Below are 20,097 nucleotides of genomic sequence, written 5' to 3'. Positions count from 1 at the left end.
CAGTGATTTCTTGGCTGTTTTTCTGGAATCACAGCCCAATTCCATTTGCATTGTGTTTGGATGGTGGCCGCTGCAAGCATAGGGAGGCTTGGTGGTCCTTTTGTTTCGGCTGAGGGCTCAGGGTGCTAGCAGGGCAGGGTGGAGAAGCTTGCTCGTTCTTGTGTCTCTTTGCTTGTTGCCTGAAGGAGTGAATGAACTCCCAATGCTATGGGCAGCAATTGCAGTGAGCTGAGTGACTCTGTGAAATCCCTGCCTGTCAGGACCTGTGGATGCGATTTTAGCCAGTGGGGAATCTAAGGTTAACTATTCCTTGGTAAAGGGATGGGCAGGAGGTGCCTTCTACCCAGGGCCAAGCGTGTGCCTGCAGCACTCTGCACTGTGTCTACTGCTTGAGATGTAAATCCACTCACGGTTACTTGTCTACCAGTTGTGTTTTGACGTGTCCACTGCCAGTCAGTAAGAGAAGAAAGTTCTTGGGCTGCACTGGGCTTAGAGGCTTATCCAGGTCTGAACTGCACCTCCCAACCCAGTTTGACAGCATCTCTTAAGAGCCGTTGAGCATGGCACAGCACAGTAGTGTTTCCTCAAAGAATCAAACATCTTTGTGTTATTTAGCGTCTCCGAATTGCTCCTGAAGTGTTTGGAAAGACAACACTTTTTTTGCCTCATTTGTGTTCTTTGTTTTAAAAGCTCAATAAAAAGATGCTGCAAAACTTCTTGGGCCAATGCCACTTCTGACAGCTCTGAGGCTTCTTGAAGTGAATCCAAAACTGTGCGAGTGTAAGGAGAACTTGGATCAACATCAGTCTGTGATTTGGGTGTCTTTATGTATCTCTATCAGCTGCAGGGCACAGAACTGGTGTGAAGTCTTTGTGGAAGAGTTTGTGGGCTTGATTCTGTTTTCTTCTGGTTTGTGAATTAAAGAAAAGCATGGGGACTCTGAGAATTAAATGAAGCCACTCTAAGAAGGTGCAATGAGAGGCTTGGGAACGAGCAGTCTAAAAAGTGCAAGACACCGTAAGGAGTTTGGGTTGCTGCAGCTTTGGGTTATGGTGCATCTTGTCACAGTGAGCAGGAGAAAAGCACCTGCAGGAGGGCAGGGTTTAGTCAGTCTGGAAGCACGGACCCACGTGGAGCGTCAATCTCAGCCTTGCATTGAGTCGAGATGTGCAAAATGCCAGCACAATTGACCACAGAATGTCTCATTCTCTTGTCAAAGCCATAATGATTTTCTTAGTCTTAATTTCCATTTACTGGGTTTTTCTCCGGCGAGAGAATTGCGCATCCTCATGACGAGCCTCTTCTTACATTGCAAGTTTATAGCATCAAGCATTCAGCTGCAAAGTGCTGGCTCGCTGATCATCGTGTTCCTCTCTGGGAATATGAAGAGATAATGATTTTAAATTTGGCTTTTATTATCTTAGAGTTAGGCTTTAGAAACACTTGTCCCACTCTGAGTTCTTGGCCTGCTTTAAGAGAGGCTTTACAAGTGACAAGCGTCTTCTATCGCAGGGCTCCTGAGTAACACAGTGAGTAACTGAGCCAATGGTGCTTTTGTGAACTCCGTTGACTGCAGGAAGGTCAGTTCTATTGCTTTTGTCTATTTTAGGCCAAGTGAAGACTTTAAAAAGCTTGCAGTGTGTTTCAGAAGATGGTTTATGTATTGGAGGAGTAATTCTTTCTAAATGCAGACCTGGGCATTTATAGCCATACCCTTGGGCTTGACTAGATGGAGAAACTGGATGCAAGTAGACTGCAAGTTATAGATGGAAACCTTGCTGCGCTAGAAGGAGTTATTATGGTCAGCAAAGTGTGAGCCTTCGTTTTGGGTCCCTTCTATAGCTCATTCTGGTAGAGGCGAGGAGCAAATGGGTTGTCCCACTTCAGTGCCTTTGGGACTGAAAGCAGGAACCATCCTTTTGTGGGGTAGAGAGGGTTTGTTTTGATGATCGTAGCAATGATAAGATCAGTCCTTAAAATAGGTGCTCACCATTCTTGAGCTTCAGGGTGTTAGTTTTGTGTGCCAATAGATGTTTGGGAAGGTTCCATGGAAAAAGAGCTGTAACTTCAGATGGGGGGAGTTTTGTTCCAGAGGGCATAAAGATGGGACTGCTGATGGGAAACCAGGGTGAGGATGCTGAAGGGGAAGGAGGTGCAGCAGGAGCTGAAGCTTATTGTGTGAAGAACTAAAAGCACTGCTTACCCAACCACTGAAGCCCAGCAGAGCAACAGTTGCAGGGACAAACACTCGAGGAGGATGTGCTATTGACGTGTCGACTGGCGCAGCACTGAGCTGAGCTCTTGGGTTCAGCTTTATCCTGGCAAATGCTGGTTTCTGACTTCCCAGAGCCATGGAAAATGACAGGGTTTTATGTGACAACCCACATACCTGATGCCTGCATCTCATTCCAGCTGCCCTGCTGCAATAATCATTCTATGGGATGATCAACTTCAGTTCAAAGGGGAAGAAATAACCATCCTTTCAAAGGCTGATGGAGCTTCTTAGGGCAGTGTCCTGTTGCAAGTAGAGGTCAGCCGCAGGGGCTGAAAGCTGAGTTTCCCCATAACATGAACTGTAGTGTGGTTGTCCTACCTGCTGGCTGGAAGGGTGGTTTGGGTGTACTTGTGAAAGGGTCTCGGTTCCATGTGTCTGATAAAGGATGGTCCAGAAGATGTGAGGTGTCCTTTTATGAGAGGCAGATATATGGTCCAAAGCAACATATCCATTTCATTGGAGGAGGTAGTAACCGGTTTATGGTTAGCAAAGCCTTGGCTTCATGTGTCTTCTGGAGACTGATGCAACCATTGCTATAAAACCATAGAATCATAGAACAGCCTGAATCTCCCTCTTTTAGTTTAAAACCATCACCCCTCATCCTACCACAGCGGGCCTTGCTAAAAGTCTCTCCCATTTCTTATAGGTCCCTTTTAAGAACTGAAAGGCCACAATAAGTCAAGTGTTTTCCTTTATGCCTCACCATATAATGACAATAAATACCTACTTCCCAGGTCAGTTCTCAGAACTGTATAGGCTATGTGGCACTGGTGGGACTGGAGTGCCTGTCTCAGAGTTATTCCATATATCTGAGAGGGATTTGCATCTGGGGCTGAGCCTTGTGTGTCTCTGATCTATCAGGTTGGATGCAGTGGGAGTTAGTTTCTTGTTTGAGAGCAAGTCCTGATATACCTCCCCTTTCATCTGTTATAAGACCCCAATTTTCCCACTCTCTGTGTGGTTTAATGAGTTTATCAAGGCTTGGTGTTGCTTTGGTCCTCCCTGATACACGTTTGTATGGAGAACAAGTAATGATTTCAAGTCCTGGTCTGATGAAAGGAAGGAGAGCCAAGAAGCAATCTAGCACTGTTAACCTTTGTCTATGATCAGGTCTCCTCTGCAATCTGTCCCTTACAGTCACAGACAGCACAGGAGTGCCTCTGAGGCTAAAGAGGTGCATTTGGTATCAGTTCTTTGTGCAGTGAGTGATGGAGAGTTCATTGTTCTCCCAGATGGACCATGTGCCTTTGTACCTGCGCAAGGGACCTCGCTGCATGTCGTTGGAGGTTGTCTTTGGACATATTTGGGTCATATAGAGAAAGAAGAGCTTAAGGTACCATGGGCTGAGGTTTGCACTGAAGGGCTGCAAATGGCAGCTAGGTGTAGGGAGAATAACATCTCAAATGCTCATCTCTTCTTCCTCAGGCTGCAGATCAATGGGTTTCTGTCAGAGCTTCGATGGTTATTTCCCTATGAATGTTGTTAGTTGCAGCCAGTGAATTAAATAAGTGATGACACATTGATTTCCCAGCTCCAGGAAGGGTTTTTTTCCCCCAGTATTAATATTCCAGTGTTCACAGAAGTTTTGATGTTAGAAGGGGCATTTAGTGCTGAAAGATTCTAATCAACCTAATTCTTTCCTGGTTCTTACAACATAAAGAACAATCCAATCCCGTTGTGGTCCATGGTTTGTCCTCCTTTAGCTGAGGGGTGCGAGTAGTAGCCAGAGCACTTGAGACGTGGCTGAAGGTGTTTCACCTTCCCTGCTCTCCAGCACAGTGGAAGCACTAGAGGAGGTTCCTAACCTGTTCCTCCAACTGCATTTGAGTCTCTAAAGACACTTGAGCTAGAAGCTGTGTGTAATGGGGGCCTATAAGGATGCTGGGGAGGGACTCTTCATTAGAGACTGTAGTGATAGGACAAGGGGTAACGGGTTCAAACTGAAACAGGGGAAGTTTAGATTGGATCTAAGGAGGAAATTCTTTCCTGTTAGGGTACTGAGGCACTGGAATGGGTTGCCCAGGGAAGCTGTGAGTGCTCCATCCCTGGCAGTGTTCAAGGCCAGGTTGGATGAAGCCTTGGGTGCCTTGGTTTAGTGTGAGGTGTCCCTGCCCATGGCAGGGGGTTGGAACTGGATGATCTTGAGGTCCTTTCCAACCTGAACTATTCTATGATTCTATGACTGGTGTGAGCTGGTGGAGTTAATCTAAACCACAGCGCAGAGAGCCAGGTCCTCACTCACACAGGGTTTATGAGCTTAAGGTTGTGCTAAAGGTCTGTGCAACTGCTCTGTGTTATTGTCAAGTGTAGCCCCAAACACTTGCACCAATGGGAATCATTCTGCTCTTCAAAGCCTAACCTGAAATGTCGTTGCCAGTTTGCTCTCCCTGTAAAGGCACAACATGTCCAGTGTTAAACAGGACAACAACTGCCTCGCTGAGCAATGGGCAAGGAAACATCAGGCTGGGACACGACAGCAGCAGCCGTTACACTGATATCTCCTGTCCTGTTTCCCCAGGTCGGGAAGTGTCCTGCACCATTGGAATGAAATCTATCATTTTGTGGAGCATTTGGCCCGCAAGTTCATCAGGTAAGAAGTGGGGCCATGCTCTATCATGGATAACACCAGGGAACACAGAGGAGCTCCTCATGCTTCCTCAGTAATTGCGTTTTCCCTAAGTTCCTGTTGCACAGAAATAAGAGCAGATAAGCCAATTGTTCCCATTTTCCCTGCCTGACTTCCACGGATCAGATAATGGGGATGGAATCCTCTTGGCTGACTACAACCTGAGCACAGCAGCCTGGGTCTGCAGGGACAGGCGTGAGGCTGTAGCTTTCAGGCACTGAAGGACTTGAGGCTGGATGAGAAATCCAGTGGGTGGGATGTGTTGTGATAAACACCATCAGCCTGCCTTTGTCTCCATGGTGATCCCGGGGTGTGCTGAAGCTCTTCTTGCTTCAGCAAGCATGATGCAAGCGCTGTTTACATCTTCCTGATGGTTTGCCTTCACTAGGAAGGCCCAGGGCAAAGCATCTTTCACCCTGTTGAATGAGTCTTGATAGCACTCAGAGCATCCTGCGTGTCTGGTGTTAAGCTCTGGGCCTTCAAAATAACTCTCCTTTTCCTCTCCTTCTCCAGCCCTCAGCTGAGGATGTCCTTCATTGTGTTTTCAACGAGAGGGACCATTCTCATGAGGTTAACAGAAGACAGGTAAGAAGAGGTTTAAGGCGCACAGCAGCTTTTCTGTCCTTGTAGCTTCCTTCTCCCTCCTTGCTCAGTGATTTCCAGGGCTGTGAGCAGTGTTGGGACACCTTTGTGCCTCTCAACGTCACTGTCTGAATCACCAGCCCGTTTTCCCCTGACAGAGAGCCTAAGGTATCTTATAGACAGCAGTGTTCAGGTTACATTGCAAGGGTGTATGGTTTTGGCAGTGACAGTTTGATTGCTGCATTTCTGAAGCATGTAGATCCCCAAGTTAATCCCAGTAAAACCTATGGGATGGGTTTTCTTTTTCCTCTGACTTCAAGGAGAGCTGCATGAGCTCTTTTAATCACTTCTGCTTCCTCTGCTAACTTCATTGCCACGTGGAGCAAGAATATATGGAACACATGTGAAGGCTCCCTAAGCCACCATGTGTTTTACATATTGGATGTCTAGGAAATGGCATACCAGAGCAGCTGCTATAGAGGAATGAAGAAGGAGCTGGCAGCTTTCCTAAAGAGCAGTCCACATACATACCAGCCTTGAATATGTCATTAAAGCCAGGCAGCCCAAGCAGCTCCTGCTGCTTACTGCAACTCAAAGTGTAAAGAGAATGACCCTTGTCTAACTTGGTGCCAAAGGAAAACCAGTTCTCTGCTTCTTCCTGCTCAGTGGAAGGGTTTCTGGTCCGTTCAGGCTGGAAGTGATGACACTGAAGTGTTTCCCATGTGGAAATGTATTTCATACTCATCCAGCTGCCCTAGAAATGCTGATGGGAGCGGGATATTGGTATGGTATTAGTCTAAAAGCAATCGACTGGAGAGCTGCTGGTTTTTACTGGGGGACTGACAAACAAGGTGTGGGCTTCATGCTGGTCCTTTAGTCAACATGGGCCTTTCTGAAGCAGGAAGCTGGAGCAGTGGCAAGCAGCAGTAGTGGCATCTGAATGTGGAGATTGAGGGTGCTTAGCATCCCTTGGGAAAACCTCAGTGCATCTCATGGCATTGCAGTGATGTGTCTTAAAAGATCTTTGCTGGGTGTTTTGCAGAAGAGTTCTGATGGCAAGAAGTGCTCTGGGTTCTATATTCAGCTTTGAATAACCCAGGACAGCTGCGTATGCGCATAGGCAGCTGAATAGAGGAAATATTGCCCCTACCCACCTTTAGCACACAGCTCGGGGTCTGGCTAGTTTGAGATATCATGGGTGCAGAATAGGTTCCTAATAGTTTAATAACCATTGCAACCAGATACTCCTTTCCCTGGGGGAGTTACTGCTCTGTAGAGTGGATAATGTCAATGAGCTGCTGTAATCAGCCTCACAAGCATGAGAGGGAGGATGTGAACACACAGATTGGATTTGCTGGAGTAGTTAAATTCAGGGACAAAACTGGCTTCTGGCATTCCATGTTGCAGCATCAGTGGTCCTCCAGTACTGAATTAACCCACTGCCCATGGAGCTTGTATAGTTTGCTCAGAACCCTTTATCTTGGTATTAAAGACATGTGGCATGTTCTTGGCTTCAGAGTTTGATGTCTGCAACTCAGTGGACCAGCAAATGGGTGCCCACACCATTGAGCCTGCAGTTACCTGTCATTTTCCCAGGAATTCTAAAGAAATTGAAGCATTCCCTGGATCATGATAAACTATTAGGAAAGGCTTTAATTCTTCAGCTCAGTCTGAGCAGGAGCTGAAGGTGTGATGTTCAAATAAACCAGAGTTGGAGTCTGGTTTAGCATTGGTGGCATTTATATAGTCAGGAAGTGTGAGGAAAGTGAGCCATGGCAAGTCTTCTGCTCCAGAGGCTTGACCAGGGTGACACAGGGAATAGTGGAAAGAAATGCATGGAATCTGACCTTGGGGATGCTGTGGGAACACTGGGAGCACCACTGCTGTTTTCCACCTCCTTAGGAAGGCATCTACTGAGACATTACCTTAGCCCAGGTAAGCACTGAGCTAACTCCTTTTCCCCCTCTCTGCCATGCATGCCTCCTGTGCCTGGAGCCCAGCTCCTGATACGTGTGATCTGCCTTCATTCCAGGGAACAGATCCGCCAGGGGCTGGAAGAGCTGCAGAAGGTCCTCCCGGGAGGCGACACGTACATGCATGAAGGATTTGAAAGGGTAACCAGATGCATGCCCAGTGCCTCTAAGCTGTGTCCGGGTGCTCCTTGGGATCTGGTTAATGGTTCTCTGGGAGAGGAGTGGGGCTGTTCCCCTTTCCTAGGTACAACAGGTACACTAAAGCGCTGGCATTCAGTGTTGGAGCTGGCACAAGGGACCTGCAAACCCTGCTCCTTAGCTTCTCTTATAGCTTTCATCCTGTATGGGGAAGCTGCCTTTTCAGAAGGCTTTGGCATTGCAGTCCCTACAGAACCATGGTCAGGAGGAGTGGAAAGCTGTCTAGAGTCCTGCATGGGGCCTGTTAGTAGGCTTTCTAGAGCTGGGTGAGGGCTAATGCCATGGTTCTAACTTAGCAGCCAAGTAATGCTGCACAGAGGTGACTGCCTGTTCTTATCTTCTCCTTCAGAGTTATTTAACAAGCTCAGAGTTTCTTTAAACCTGAGCTCCTGACCCCCATCTCCCACTCCTCTACATATGGGAGGACTGGGGAACTGGCTGCCTATTGGAAATGAGTGTGAGGACACAACAGAAAGTCAATTGATCTAACAGAGATGCTGGCTCCTAACCAAGGGTCCAAAACCCAACCCCAGAGCTTGGTGACTTCAGAAACTTCCCAGTTTTGTCCAACAAAAAAAAAAAAAAAAAAAAAAAAAGAAGAGATTTACATTTTGAATAGTCATGAAATTCCTAAGCCAGGAATTTTCAGAGTGAACCGCTGTGATTTAGAACTGACGCGCACTGAAGTGTTTGCCCTTCTACCATGCACAGTGCTCTTGTGCATAGACCAAATGGCATATCATAGACAATATCCCTCTGAGGTTGGTTTACTTGCAATCAGAGTAGTTGAATCTAGTGCTGCTGGGGAATATTTGGACCTAGGATGCTTCCCAAGGAGGGAGGTGAATGGGATTTTCCCATAGCGGAATAGCCGGAGACTACGTTGTTGTTGGCCAAGGGCCTTAGGGCTGGTTTGACTATAGGAAAGAAACCTGTTCTGTGAAGCAGCTGCCTCTGAAAGCAGAGGCTATGTGCAGGCCTGGCATCCTCACTGCCATCTTCTCCTTCTTTCTGGTGCATGTGTGCCCACAAAGTATTACCATTCATTTATTGCTAATAATATTCTGATTTAATTTCAGGCAAGTGAACAGATTTACTATGAAAATGTTCATGGTGAGAGACTTTCTTGATACATTGATTATTGTTTTTTCTCTTTCTGACTGATGAATACAGTTGAAATGCAGCTTTACTGTGGGAGAGGTGGGGGGTGGCTCCTGTTCCTACAGGAATATTGCTATTTAAGGTAGTTGTTCCTGAAAAGGAACAGTTGGAGCTTTAAGGATCCAGAGCTGGAATGAATGTGTGTCAGGCCAAAAGGAAGAAACCAAGTAAGTGAAGGTACCTGCTCTTACCCAGTATGGTACTTTATGTTGCTCTTTGTGCTTGAGGACTCAGGTAACCATTTCTTCTTCCTTCTGAAACATGAGTTTGGGGAGATGCTTGCAGGTAAAAGTGGGTTTGTTATGAGCAGTTATGAAACCCAGTATTAGGTGCAGACAACTGCAGAAAGGTTTGTTCTGTCCTTCCTTGCAATTAACATAGAAAACCTGAACTAGAGCCAAAAAGGTTTCTTCTTGGAAAGCAAAAGATAGGCAAGTAGATGGTTGAGCACAAAGCCAGTCCTAAGGGTTTTGCAGGGCCATTAAGGGATCAGACGCAGTAGAGACTAAGTCCACAGAGCTTTAGGACTCACCTGATTGCAGCAGGATGGACTAGGTAGCTCAAACAATTCGATTTGGGGTTGATAATGCTTTTAAATGCTGATGTATGTAGTACAAGTAAATAGATAGCCTTCATATGCAAGAAGCAGTGGACAACTGGGTCCTCAAATCTGAATGTTGGCCTGTGTATTTGTCCTTGCTCCACTCTAAGAAGTGTTTCTGTCACCTGCAGTGGGTCCAGAGCCTCCTGCAGTAGTCAGTGGATGGAGAAAGGCACCTCTGGAGGCCATAAGTTGGCACAAGAAGTGCTTGATTTCCTCTGTTTCCTACAGAAAGAGCCTGGCACTTGACCCTATGTATTGTTCATTGCTTGTCAGGTGCTCAACTTTCCCTTTGCTTCATTACCACCTTATTTATAATTGAGGATTTCTAAGTAGCACCAGGAAAATCAGGGGTCAGATCTCTGTTCCGCAGCACCTGAAGCAGACCCTTGTTGGGATGTTTTGTCTCTTCAGCAACAGCTTGTAAAGGCACAGGAAAACTCCAGAGATGGTTTCAGGGATGTAAAGGTTGATGATTTACACACATGGACACATTCAGCCTTTATCTTTCCATGGCAGTGTTTGTGCAGAGGTACTGCAGTGGTACCTACAGGGCTCCCTCCGATCCGTAGCAGGACTGTTGTCAGAAATGGGAATTGATCCTGGTGTAAACTAATACACTTTATAAACCAATACACTTTGTAAACCCCAAGCTATAATCAATGCAAAAGGGAGGCTGCAAGGTTTTGCTGCTGAAATCAGTTACATGAGAGTGTTGAGGATTTTAGGCCATTTTCCCACCGTATCTGTTAAAATCCCAAGTGAGCTTTTTATCACAAGCTGAAAAAAACGTCATCTCTGGATTTATTGAATTGACAGCATTGGTAAAATCAGGGAATAACTAGGAATAACTAGAAATGCTTTGCATTGGGTTTTGATGGCTGAAGTCTAATCTACTGGTCTGAAAGAGTGCAATACTTATGAGGATGTCAATTAAAACCCATTGGCACATCAAAGGAGGGTGGTATAAAACTGGTCCTGAAGGCAGATGAGTGAAAGAGCATGCAGCAAGTCATGGCTAGTAAGGACATGGGCTTGGTGGCCCTTTCAATGCACTAGGAGGTCGCTAGCAGGATGTTTTCTATGGTAGTGTAGCAAATACAGCTCAAACCCAAGGAACTAAGGAAGTTTGTGTCTTTAGGTTACAGAACTGCAAGTGTCATCATTGCACTGACAGATGGAGAGCTCCATGAAGACCTGTTTTTCTACTCTGAGAGGGAGGTAAGTGTCTTACATGTTCTTAGCCAGAGAAATGTCTGGGCTTGCTGCTTGAAAGGCAGAAATGAAGGGAAACCTTTTCTCTAGTGCCAAAACTTCACCTTGGTGCTCCTTAGATGGGAATGTTGCATTCGGTTTGGAGAGGAGCAGTTAGGGAGCAGAACGCAGATCCTGATCTTGGCTCTTACACTGGGAGTTGCTTCAGTTCTTTGGGCTTAAGCTGCTCAGCGTAAAACTGGAATGTTGCTTCTCTCATAGAGCACTTTGCTATTGAACAACTTGAACTGCTACGGTGTTCTGATGTAATCTGACTTGCTGCCATCGTTCCTGGGAATGGGATTTTGGTGTAGGTGCTCCTGTTCTAATGAAACATGACTAAACGACTTCATACTCATGCAAGCAAGGGCATTTACAACAGTTGCTTTCTGAATGGTAAATTCACCTTCCCCTGCCTCGCAGTGAAATAGCCTGGCTTGCTCTTTTAACTCTGTTTTTGCAAATACATAGAATCATAGAATCACAGAATAGTTGGGGTTGGAAAGGACCAAAAGATCATCCAGTTCCAACCCCCTGCCATGGGCAGGGACACCTCACACTAAACCATCCCACCCAAGGCTTCATCCAACCTGGCCTTGAACACTGCCAGGGATGGAGCACTCACAACCTCCCTGGGCAACCCATTCCAGTGCCTCACCACCCTAACAGGAAAGAATTTCCTCCTTAGATCCAATCTAAACTTCCCCTGTTTAAGTTTGAACCCCTTACCCCTTGTCCTGTCACTGTAGTACATGATGCAGAGCTGTCAGAAACCTGCATCCATCCCATTTGCAGCAGTATCATCCTGCCTTTCCTTGTTTCAGGCTAACCGGTCACGGGACCTGGGAGCAACAGTGTATTGTGTCGGTGTGAAAGACTTCAATGAGACTCAGGTAAATGATGCCTCTTGTTTCCTGAGGTCCCTGCAGAGCTGCGTGTTGAACACATTCAGTGATCCTCAAGCACTTCCTCAAGTGGTCTCTTTGTCCAGCTGCTGGGTTTAAGCCCCTTTCTCTCTACGTATCCCTATGTGGAGGACTGTCCCTCTGCATGTCACTGTGACTCTTCCTAAGTGATGAGAAAAGCAGAGGTAAAGACAAGCAGAGAGCAGCAAACCAGCCTGCCTGGAGCTGTAGGCAGGAGGAGGTTGTGGGGACTGTTTTTTCCCCATCAACTTGAGATGTTGCCATAGAACACTTCAGTTTCAGGCCAGCTTTTCTTTTCCTAGGAAAACCATGCTATAAAAAGCAAACAGCTTTATTAGTGACATTAATACTTCGGTGGTTTCCTGTTTGATAGCCTGACTTCTAAATTTACCATACGAATGTTGGTATGTCCGTGAACTGTGTTCGCACCAAGTGTAACAGTTGGCATTGCTTTTCTAGCATGAGTGAGACACTTCTACAGCCCCTAAGTGCTGGAATCGTTCTGGAATAGAGCTTTTCCAGGCTCACACCGATTCAAGGAGGAGTCAAACCAAATCTGGTTTAGAACAATCTCCTTTGAATCAAACCCAGAGTAAGCCATAGAAAAGCAAAGAGGGAGTAAAAAGGGCAAAGAGCCCAGATCTGAAGAGCAGACCTCAAAGCCGTTTCGGCGCTGAAGAAACCAACTGGAATTAGATGGCACTGCCTGAATTCCCAGGATGCCCAAGAAGGACTATGGGGAATGAGATGAGGAACCTGTAAACATCCTGCTTTACAGAAGCTGCTGTATCCCAGCCACAGCAAAGCTGCTTTCCTGGGGCAGGCAGGGGAAGGCTGCATTCCTCTGGATGCCAACCAGGAGCTGGCACTTTGGTGCTTTGCTTGAGAAGGGGGAGTTGTGAGTGACAGGAGCTGGGAAGGCGAAGCCAGCGGGATTGATGGAGGAATGTGTGGCTGCCTCCCCTTTGCAGTGCACAGGAAGCGCCAGGAGCCCGCTGGGTTGCTGTTACCTCTGCCATGGGAGAGAATCACTACAACAAACCCTGGCCTGGCAGGACCAGACCTTGGTTCTGCTCCAGCAGATGCATGGAGAGCTCATTCCTTCTCTTTCTGCCTAACCCTTAGCATGCTACTCACAAGTGAACCTGCGTGTAGCTCTTTACTGGCAATGTCCTGGCTCCCCTCGTCTTAGCACCCCTTCCTTGTCATGTAGGTTTCCAGATGCTCTTTTGCTACCTTCTTCCCTCCACTTGGAAAATACCTCCTGTTAGGTCCCTGCTTTCTTCTTCTTGGCTCTAATGGTTGCACCTTGACAAACAGTCAAATCTCTGTCCTGGCAGGAGAGGTGAACCAGGCCTCTATCTCCAGATAGGGTCTGATTTGCATTAGTCTTCCCTTTATGGAAAACACTGAGTCATTTTGCTCAGCTCCCTGGTTTAAATGGTGTGTGCTGAAGTGTTTGCTGCAGTAGTGGCCTGCCAGGTTGATGCTGGGGCTGCTCTGGTTGGGTGGTTACTGTGCTGGCTGATGGCAATCAGGGGGGAGATGGGTTTTGCGCTAAGGACCATTAGGCTCTGGGCATCGGTGAAACCCACTTTGTTGTCTTCAAAGCTAAGAGAAGCCCTTTCTGATGCCTGCTACAGAGCTTTCTAAAGTCAATCAGGCTGAAGAGAAGCTTTTCAATACCTGGCAAAGCGATAACGCACCACCACAGATACTTGGAGTATTTGGGGTTTTGACTTGCAAGTGGCTGAGTCTCACTTTGCTGCCTGCCGGCTCATTCACCTCATTCTTTGCATTTCTCTTTGGTTCTCTTCCCCCACCGTGTCAGCTGGCCAGAATTGCCGACAGCAGAGACCACGTCTTCCCAGTGAATGATGGCTTTGAAGCCCTTCAGGGCATCATAGACTCTGTAAGTATTTGGGCTCCTGTGTCTGCGTGTTGGTCTGGCTTGCACAGCTAAGGGTTTAGCTTTCCCGTGTTCACAAGGACCTGCTGACTGCTAATAAATCACTTACATGTGTCAAAGAAACTCACCTTTGTCTGTACTAATATTGCTGCTTCCAGGTCGAGTTTATCAATAGGTCCCAATAAAGGGACCTCTGAGCCCAAATGTTATCTTTGTGGCCAGTAACTGACTGAATGGGCTTATGCAGAAGTGGATGGACCATCGGATAGCTGCACAGCCTGGGACAGCAGGGATCTGTTAGAGCACCTTCCGTATGAAGGATGAGAGCCCTCTTTGGTTTTCCTGCCAGACCAGCATCCTTCCTGTCCTGATGGTTGTGCTGCATTGCTCATCCCCTGATAATGGGGAAGGGAAGCTGCTACATATGCCAAAATCCCCCAAACTCTGCTTTCTACAGTCAGCCTCCTGACAAATGGGCTATTAATGGCAGGGGGTTGGAACTAGATGAGCTTTAAGATCACTTCCAACCCAACGCGTTCTAGGATTCCCTGATTGCCGCAAGCTGAAAAAAATGGGAAGAACTGAAGTGATGTATGAAATGTTGCTTTGCCACGAAAACTGGATATGTGTAATGGGATAACCTGAGAGACCTTATGTGAGCATTTGATAGATGAAGCATAAGAAATGTGGGGATGTTTTTCTGTGCTCATCCTGAGCGAGCTGTTCAGACTTGGTCACCATTCCCAGCACTGCCAAGGCCACCACTGCCCCATGGCACTGAGGGTGTGTGAACACTCTCAGGGCCAGTGCCTGCAGCCCTGCCCTGGGCAGCCTGTTCCAGTGCCTGAGCACCCTCTGGGGCAGGAATTGTTCCTCAGCTCCATCTAAACCTGCCCTGGTGCAGCTTGAGGCCGGTTCCTCTTGTCCCATCCCTTGTTCCCTGGGAGCAGAGCCCAGCCCCTCCTGGCTCCATCCTCCAGGCAGGCAGGTGGGAAAGTCAAGGGGAAGAAGGGATTTGGTGTCTGGGCACCTGAAGAGCAAGTCACCAACTCCAGCCTCTTCCCTTGGGTACCTGCCTTACTCATCTCAAGCACAGGATGAACCCCCAGCCTCGACCCTATAGTGTTTCTCATTACTTTTAGCAGCTTATGATCACGACTTCGACTTCTTCCTCTACCCCAAATGCATCTTTAAAAAGGACTTAAATAGATTTATCTTGCTGAGCTCATGCAGATATCATTGGGCAGGAAACACTTCATAAACAAGTCCTGTTTGTAACTGGTAAGAGCCATGGTTATGTAGTAATTAACCAGATGTGATAATGAGTACCCAGCCTCAGCCTGCGGGTCACTCACACTAACAGTGATGGGGCAGTGACCTGCTACTAAACTTCAGCATCCTGTCGGCTAATCAGAATTCCCAAATTTGGTGGAAAAAAAACCTTTATAAGAAATAAGCAGCTGCTGTGTGAGGTTATTGTCTGCATGCTTGTGGAGCAGAATTCCAGACGGGAGCTTCCAGCATCCAGGAGATGGGTTTGGGAATCTGAGCTCCTCACTAAGTGTATGCTGCTCAGGATAGTGGGATGCTTCCTCTCCAAGAGTGAGCATGTGCTCCAGGTGCCTTTCTGCCTGGGTGCCAAAGCAAGCTGCAGTTGGTTCCTGAGTGAATCAGAGCTGTTGTGGCCCTCCCTATGGAAGTGAGGATATGGATTCTGTTCTCCCTTGTGTCCTCTTGGAACAGTGCTCAGCTGGGGGATTGCATCCCCACTCCTCCATGACAGTTTCCTTCCCCGAGGAGCCAGGCTGCACTGAATGAAGTGCATCTTTAGCCCACACAAGGCTGTGCAGCCCCTGGGGAATAAGAGGACAGAAGGGATGAAATCCTCCTTGCTGAATGCATTGAAGTCCTTTTTGAATGTCTTTGTGATGAGGAAGAGACATGAAGGAATTCTTGTGCAACAACCACTGTTGCCTTGATTTTCACCTTAGGATGGGTGCTCCAATGTTTGGAGCATTGGAAACTTATTTTAAAGCAAACTAAATGTTGCAGTGAGCACTGTAAAAAGCATTTTTATAGTCATGGAAATGGATTGGGTTGGGCTGGAAGGGAGCTCTGCACCATTTGAGCCACCTGCTATTGCACCCTGTGTCCAAAACTGGCTTACAGCATGAGTGTGTGCAGAGGGTTGAATACAAGCCATGAATTTCAAACTCAATCATGTCAGGTTTTGCTTGATTTTTGAATGAATGGAAGTATTGATTGTCTTTTTCATGCCTTTGTTCTCGTTTGTCTGCTTCTCTTCCATTTCATTGTGAAACGAAGAAGAAATCATTATTAACATGTTTGGGGCTGCTGAGGGAGAGGGGAACAGAATCTAAGGGAGAACTGGGGGAAACGTGAAAAGCTTCTCTTCTTAAAGGAGACGTTTTCCAGTGGAGAGGAAAAATGCCTGGAAAAACCTCAGCTCTTGGTTGTGCTCGTTAGTCCTGGCACTTCGGTTGAAAAATCATGGAATTTCAGAGGAGCAGAACCTGGAATGAGTAAGGGGGGAAGGGGTAGTAGAGGACTGAGATGGAGATGGAGGGATGGGTAACTACAGATGGGTACTTGGAAGTGTTCTTACAGCCCTCTTTATCCTTCTTATTCTGCCTTTCAGATCCCTCTGGTGCTTTTCAGTTCTGTTCCCAACTGTTGACTTTCTCTCTTTTTCCACTTGACAGTTCCTGTATAACCTTGCTCCTGCAAATCCTCCCTCCTCGCTTGTGAGGCTGCCAGCAGCTCCAGCAGCCCTGCTTCCTTCAGTCCCTTGGGACTCCTTCCATCTCTCCCCACCCTGCTTCTGAGTAAATCAAACTCTTGTTTGAAAGCAGAAAATAACTAAATCACGGCTCTGTCTGCACCGCCTGCAATCAGGTATTTGAGTCTGATTCAAGAGCTGTGATTGCGGAGAAATCAGAGATCATCTTTTCCTCACAGAATTGATGCTCTTGGTTGCTGCTCTTTCCTTACAGATGTTTCAATTTAAAGTTGGGAAAATGCTTTTGGTGTTGGATTTGAGTCATGATGCTTGGCTGACATTTACTTGCCTCTTGGAGCTGACCTAAATCTTGCTTAGCATTACCTCGTCTGGGGGCTGCTCAGCCCAGCACTGAACATCACAGCTCTTGGTTGTTGCTCTCACAACACTGGCACCAGTTTGCTGACTGGGAACAGTGAAGAACTGGACTTGGTGTTCAATGCAGGGAAAAGGCTGCTGCATGCAAACAGCTTGAGCCATTCTAGCACCATGTGGGGATAGAGAGTACTCAGCACCAGAATGCCTGCAAGCAGCATGTCAGGCCCGATGCTGAAGTACTAGTGTAAATCACTGTCTCCGTGTGCTGTGGTTAAGGGCAGTGCCAACCCTACAATGACATACTGCTCAATTTGAGTTCGGCTTAAGTAAAGAGCAGTTTTCCATACACCTTGATTTGAAATCTTTGAGGATGCATTCAGGTATGCTCTCATAGGTCAGGTTGTTGGAGCCCCTATACTGAGGTGTGGGAAGGGGCTATGCAGCTATTCCCAGGATGTTTGACTGCAAACAGCTCAGCTTAAACTTGTGCTGTTTCGGTTGGAGTTCTGGGCTCCAGAATCATTTAGGAGAGGGAGGTGTGACTGCAAAGGGCGGGCAATGGCGCTGCCTCACTAACCCTTCAGTGTGCACTTGAGTTGTTGTGGATCATAGTCTGCAGAGTAACTCGTACCACAAAGACCAATGTGTACTGGGATCCTGGAGAGCACCTGCTGCCTTCCTCCATAGCAGGAGCTTGTGATGGAAGAGCAGTGACACATGGCTGGTGGGTTAAAGTGTCACTAAGGTGGCATAATTGTGACACGAATGCAAACTGCAATGTCGAGTTAAGCATTTGCATGAGAACAAGCGCTTACGCTTTGCTGTGTGCTTCTATCAAACAAGTCCAAGAGACTTCCTGACATGTCGCCTGTCTTTTAGATTCTGAAGAAATCCTGTATAGAAATCCTGGCAGCAGAGCCTTCCAGCATATGTGCAGGGGGTAAGTATCAGCTGAGCCCTATTGGTCATATTGCCTAAAACACACTTTGGGTCTATAGAATCATAGAATAGTCAGGGTTGGAAAGGACCTTAAGATCATTCAGTTCCACCCCGCCTGACATGGGCAGGGACACCTCACACTAAACCAGGGCACCCAAGGCTTCATCCAACCTGGCCTTGAACACTGCCAGGGATGGAGCACTCACAACCTCCCTGGGCAACCCATTCCAGTGCCTCAGCACCCTAACAGTAAAGAATTTCCTCCTTAGATCTAACCTGAACTCCCCCTGTTTCAGTCTGATCCCATCACCCCTTGCCCCATCCCTACAGTCCCTGATGAAGAGCCCCTCCCCAGCATTGTTGTAGCCCCCTTCAGACACTGGAAGCTGCTCTGAGGTCTCCACGCAGCTTCTCTTCTCCAGGCTGAACAGCCCCAATGTTGTCAGCCTGGCTCCATGCGAGAGCTGCTCCAGCCCTTGAGCATCCTCGTGGCTTCCTCTGGACTTGCTCCAACAGCTCCATGTCCTTTTTTATGCTGAGGACACCAGAACTACACACAATGCTCCAAGTATCTCCAATTGCTGGCGAGTGCAAAAGGAACCCATTACCTGGTGCTAAATCTGCTGCTTTTCTTGGTGAAAAGGCTTGAATTTGACAGTTTTGCTCAGTGTATTTCAGGCAAGCCAGTCTGTCTCGTTCAGACCGTGCTGCATCTGCTCGTTTCAGTCTCAAGCAGAGACAGGATCCCCGTGGTTAATCAGACATCCCTGATGCGCTGCTTTTCCACTGGACTTGAACTCATTCCCCAGCAGTTGAGGCTCCTGTGATTTCTCTTAGGCATTCATCAGCCCCCACACTCCAGAACAGAGCTTGTCTCCCCCGTCCTTCCCAACTGCTCTCACACAATGGGGCTGTGAGGCAGCAGCAGCTTCCCTGGCTGGGAGTGCTGGGATGATTTGCAACTTGGCTGTAAAGGAGTGGGACCTGGAGGGGATCCCAGATTCCAGAGCAGCGCTGCTTTTCTCGACAAGTACAGTGTGCGAGTCCTCCAGGGAGATGAAAGATGCTGGGGGCTGGGAAGTGCAAAGGGAAAGCTTTGAATCTGCAGAAACTTGGTTCCTTCTTGCTCCTGGGAGCCATCAAACCAAGGGCAGTGTTTGATGCGCCGTGGTTGCTCCTGCATTGTCCTGGGAGGCCAAACGTTGTGTGTTCAAACCACAGCCACCAGCCAAACATCAGTGGGGATTATCTGAGTGCCTCTCCAAGACAGTAATTCCCACAACAGGAATTGTGGGGGCTGCTTCCTTCGCTGGGTTTGAGTCCCTTTGTCCACGGCCAGAACTTGTCTGGGTCTGTGGCCCTGCTTCAACATCTGAAAGCCTGAAAGTGGTGCTTCCTTGCAAGGCAGTCGTACTGCTGGTGGTGGCAGGGAGCTTGTGAACCTTCCCCAGTGTTAGGTTCAAGGAGCTGGGATAACAAGGGATAGCAGGGAGCTGTCAGACTTGTGAGGAGGTCATCTCATTGCTCAGTGATGCTTGTTCCAGAAAGGACCGCACAGTTCAGTGCTTGGGTGTAGGGAGCCATTCTTAATGCCTTCTGCATTAGACCTTGTGGAGTTGATACGGAGAAGAAGCAAAGAGGAAGACTTGGGGAAATGCCCACACTCTGGTTTGTCCAGAGACCGGGAAGCTGATGGAATGAAATCCCCCGTAACTGCATGGAAACGAGTCCCATCAAGGATTCATGGCCATTGTACAGGCTCACAGGGCAGGATGTGGCCAAACTCATGGCAGCTGCTCCAAGACTGAGTTACCTAAAGCCGCCCTTGAACTTCTCCAGATGATCTGTCACCAGGAGATTGTTTTTCTGTGGACAGACACTTTTACCTTTCTTCACCCAAACCTTCCTGCTATTCTGAATGCCAGCCTGGGGAGGGGGAAGCTCAGTGTCGCTGAAGCTCAATGTTCTCACTTAAACTCTCAGTTAAAACACTTCTGTTGTGTGTTAACGCCTGTTGCTAAAGGTTGAATTTGGGCAGGGAGGGAGTGGAAGGTCCATTCTTTACTATGTTTAAGCTTAAAACTTATTAAACTGCATATTTTAGCTGAGGAGACCAAGTGAAAACTGGTGACGTAGACCCCTTGTCTAGACGACCACTCTGTGCCTCACCATGGATCAATAACCCACTGTCTCTCTTGCTCCAGAGTCGTTCCAGGTGGTTGTGAGGGGAAATGGATTTCGACACGCCCGCAACGTTGACAGGGTGCTCTGCAGCTTCAGGATCAACGACACCCTTACCCTCAGTGAGTGCTTTGGGTTTATGGTTTGCCTGATGCTGCGCTTGCAAAACATGCTGGATCTTCAAGTATGTTGGCTGTGAAGGGAATAATTGTATGGGATGAGGAGCTATGGTGGTGGTGTGTGCTGTGACTGACAGCAAGGATGTGACTAGGTGAGCTGGAGCAGGGGAGGGGACAGATACAGAAGATGGGAAACTTGCCTGTAAAGAGCATCTCTGTGTGTCCTGTTGGGTTA

General features: G+C 47.6%; 1 protein-coding gene across 3 annotated transcripts in view; it reads left to right on the top strand.

The window, feature by feature from the left end:
* The window catches only part of ANTXR1 (ANTXR cell adhesion molecule 1), an 85,982-nt gene that overhangs the window by 9,621 nt on the left and 56,264 nt on the right, over positions 1-20,097 (top strand). For all 3 annotated transcript variants that reach the window (XR_010608110.1, XM_065659157.1, XM_065659154.1), the window contains exons 2-10: positions 4,794-4,865; positions 5,415-5,486; positions 7,516-7,597; positions 8,734-8,767; positions 10,558-10,637; positions 11,495-11,563; positions 13,428-13,508; positions 17,503-17,563; positions 19,767-19,865. Coding sequence is in view for 2 of the 3 variants with exons in the window: in XM_065659157.1 (XP_065515229.1) it covers positions 4,794-4,865; positions 5,415-5,486; positions 7,516-7,597; positions 8,734-8,767; positions 10,558-10,637; positions 11,495-11,563; positions 13,428-13,508; positions 17,503-17,563; positions 19,767-19,865 (650 nt within the window). In the remaining variant the exon portion in view is untranslated. The remainder of the gene's footprint in view (positions 1-4,793; positions 4,866-5,414; positions 5,487-7,515; positions 7,598-8,733; positions 8,768-10,557; positions 10,638-11,494; positions 11,564-13,427; positions 13,509-17,502; positions 17,564-19,766; positions 19,866-20,097) is intronic.

Source organism: Lathamus discolor, chromosome 22 (genome assembly GCF_037157495.1).
Source record: "Lathamus discolor isolate bLatDis1 chromosome 22, bLatDis1.hap1, whole genome shotgun sequence".
Lineage (NCBI taxonomy): Eukaryota > Metazoa > Chordata > Aves > Psittaciformes > Psittacidae > Lathamus > Lathamus discolor.
The sequence above is the reverse complement of the archived record's forward strand: the minus strand, read 5'-3'. Positions and strand labels throughout refer to the sequence as shown.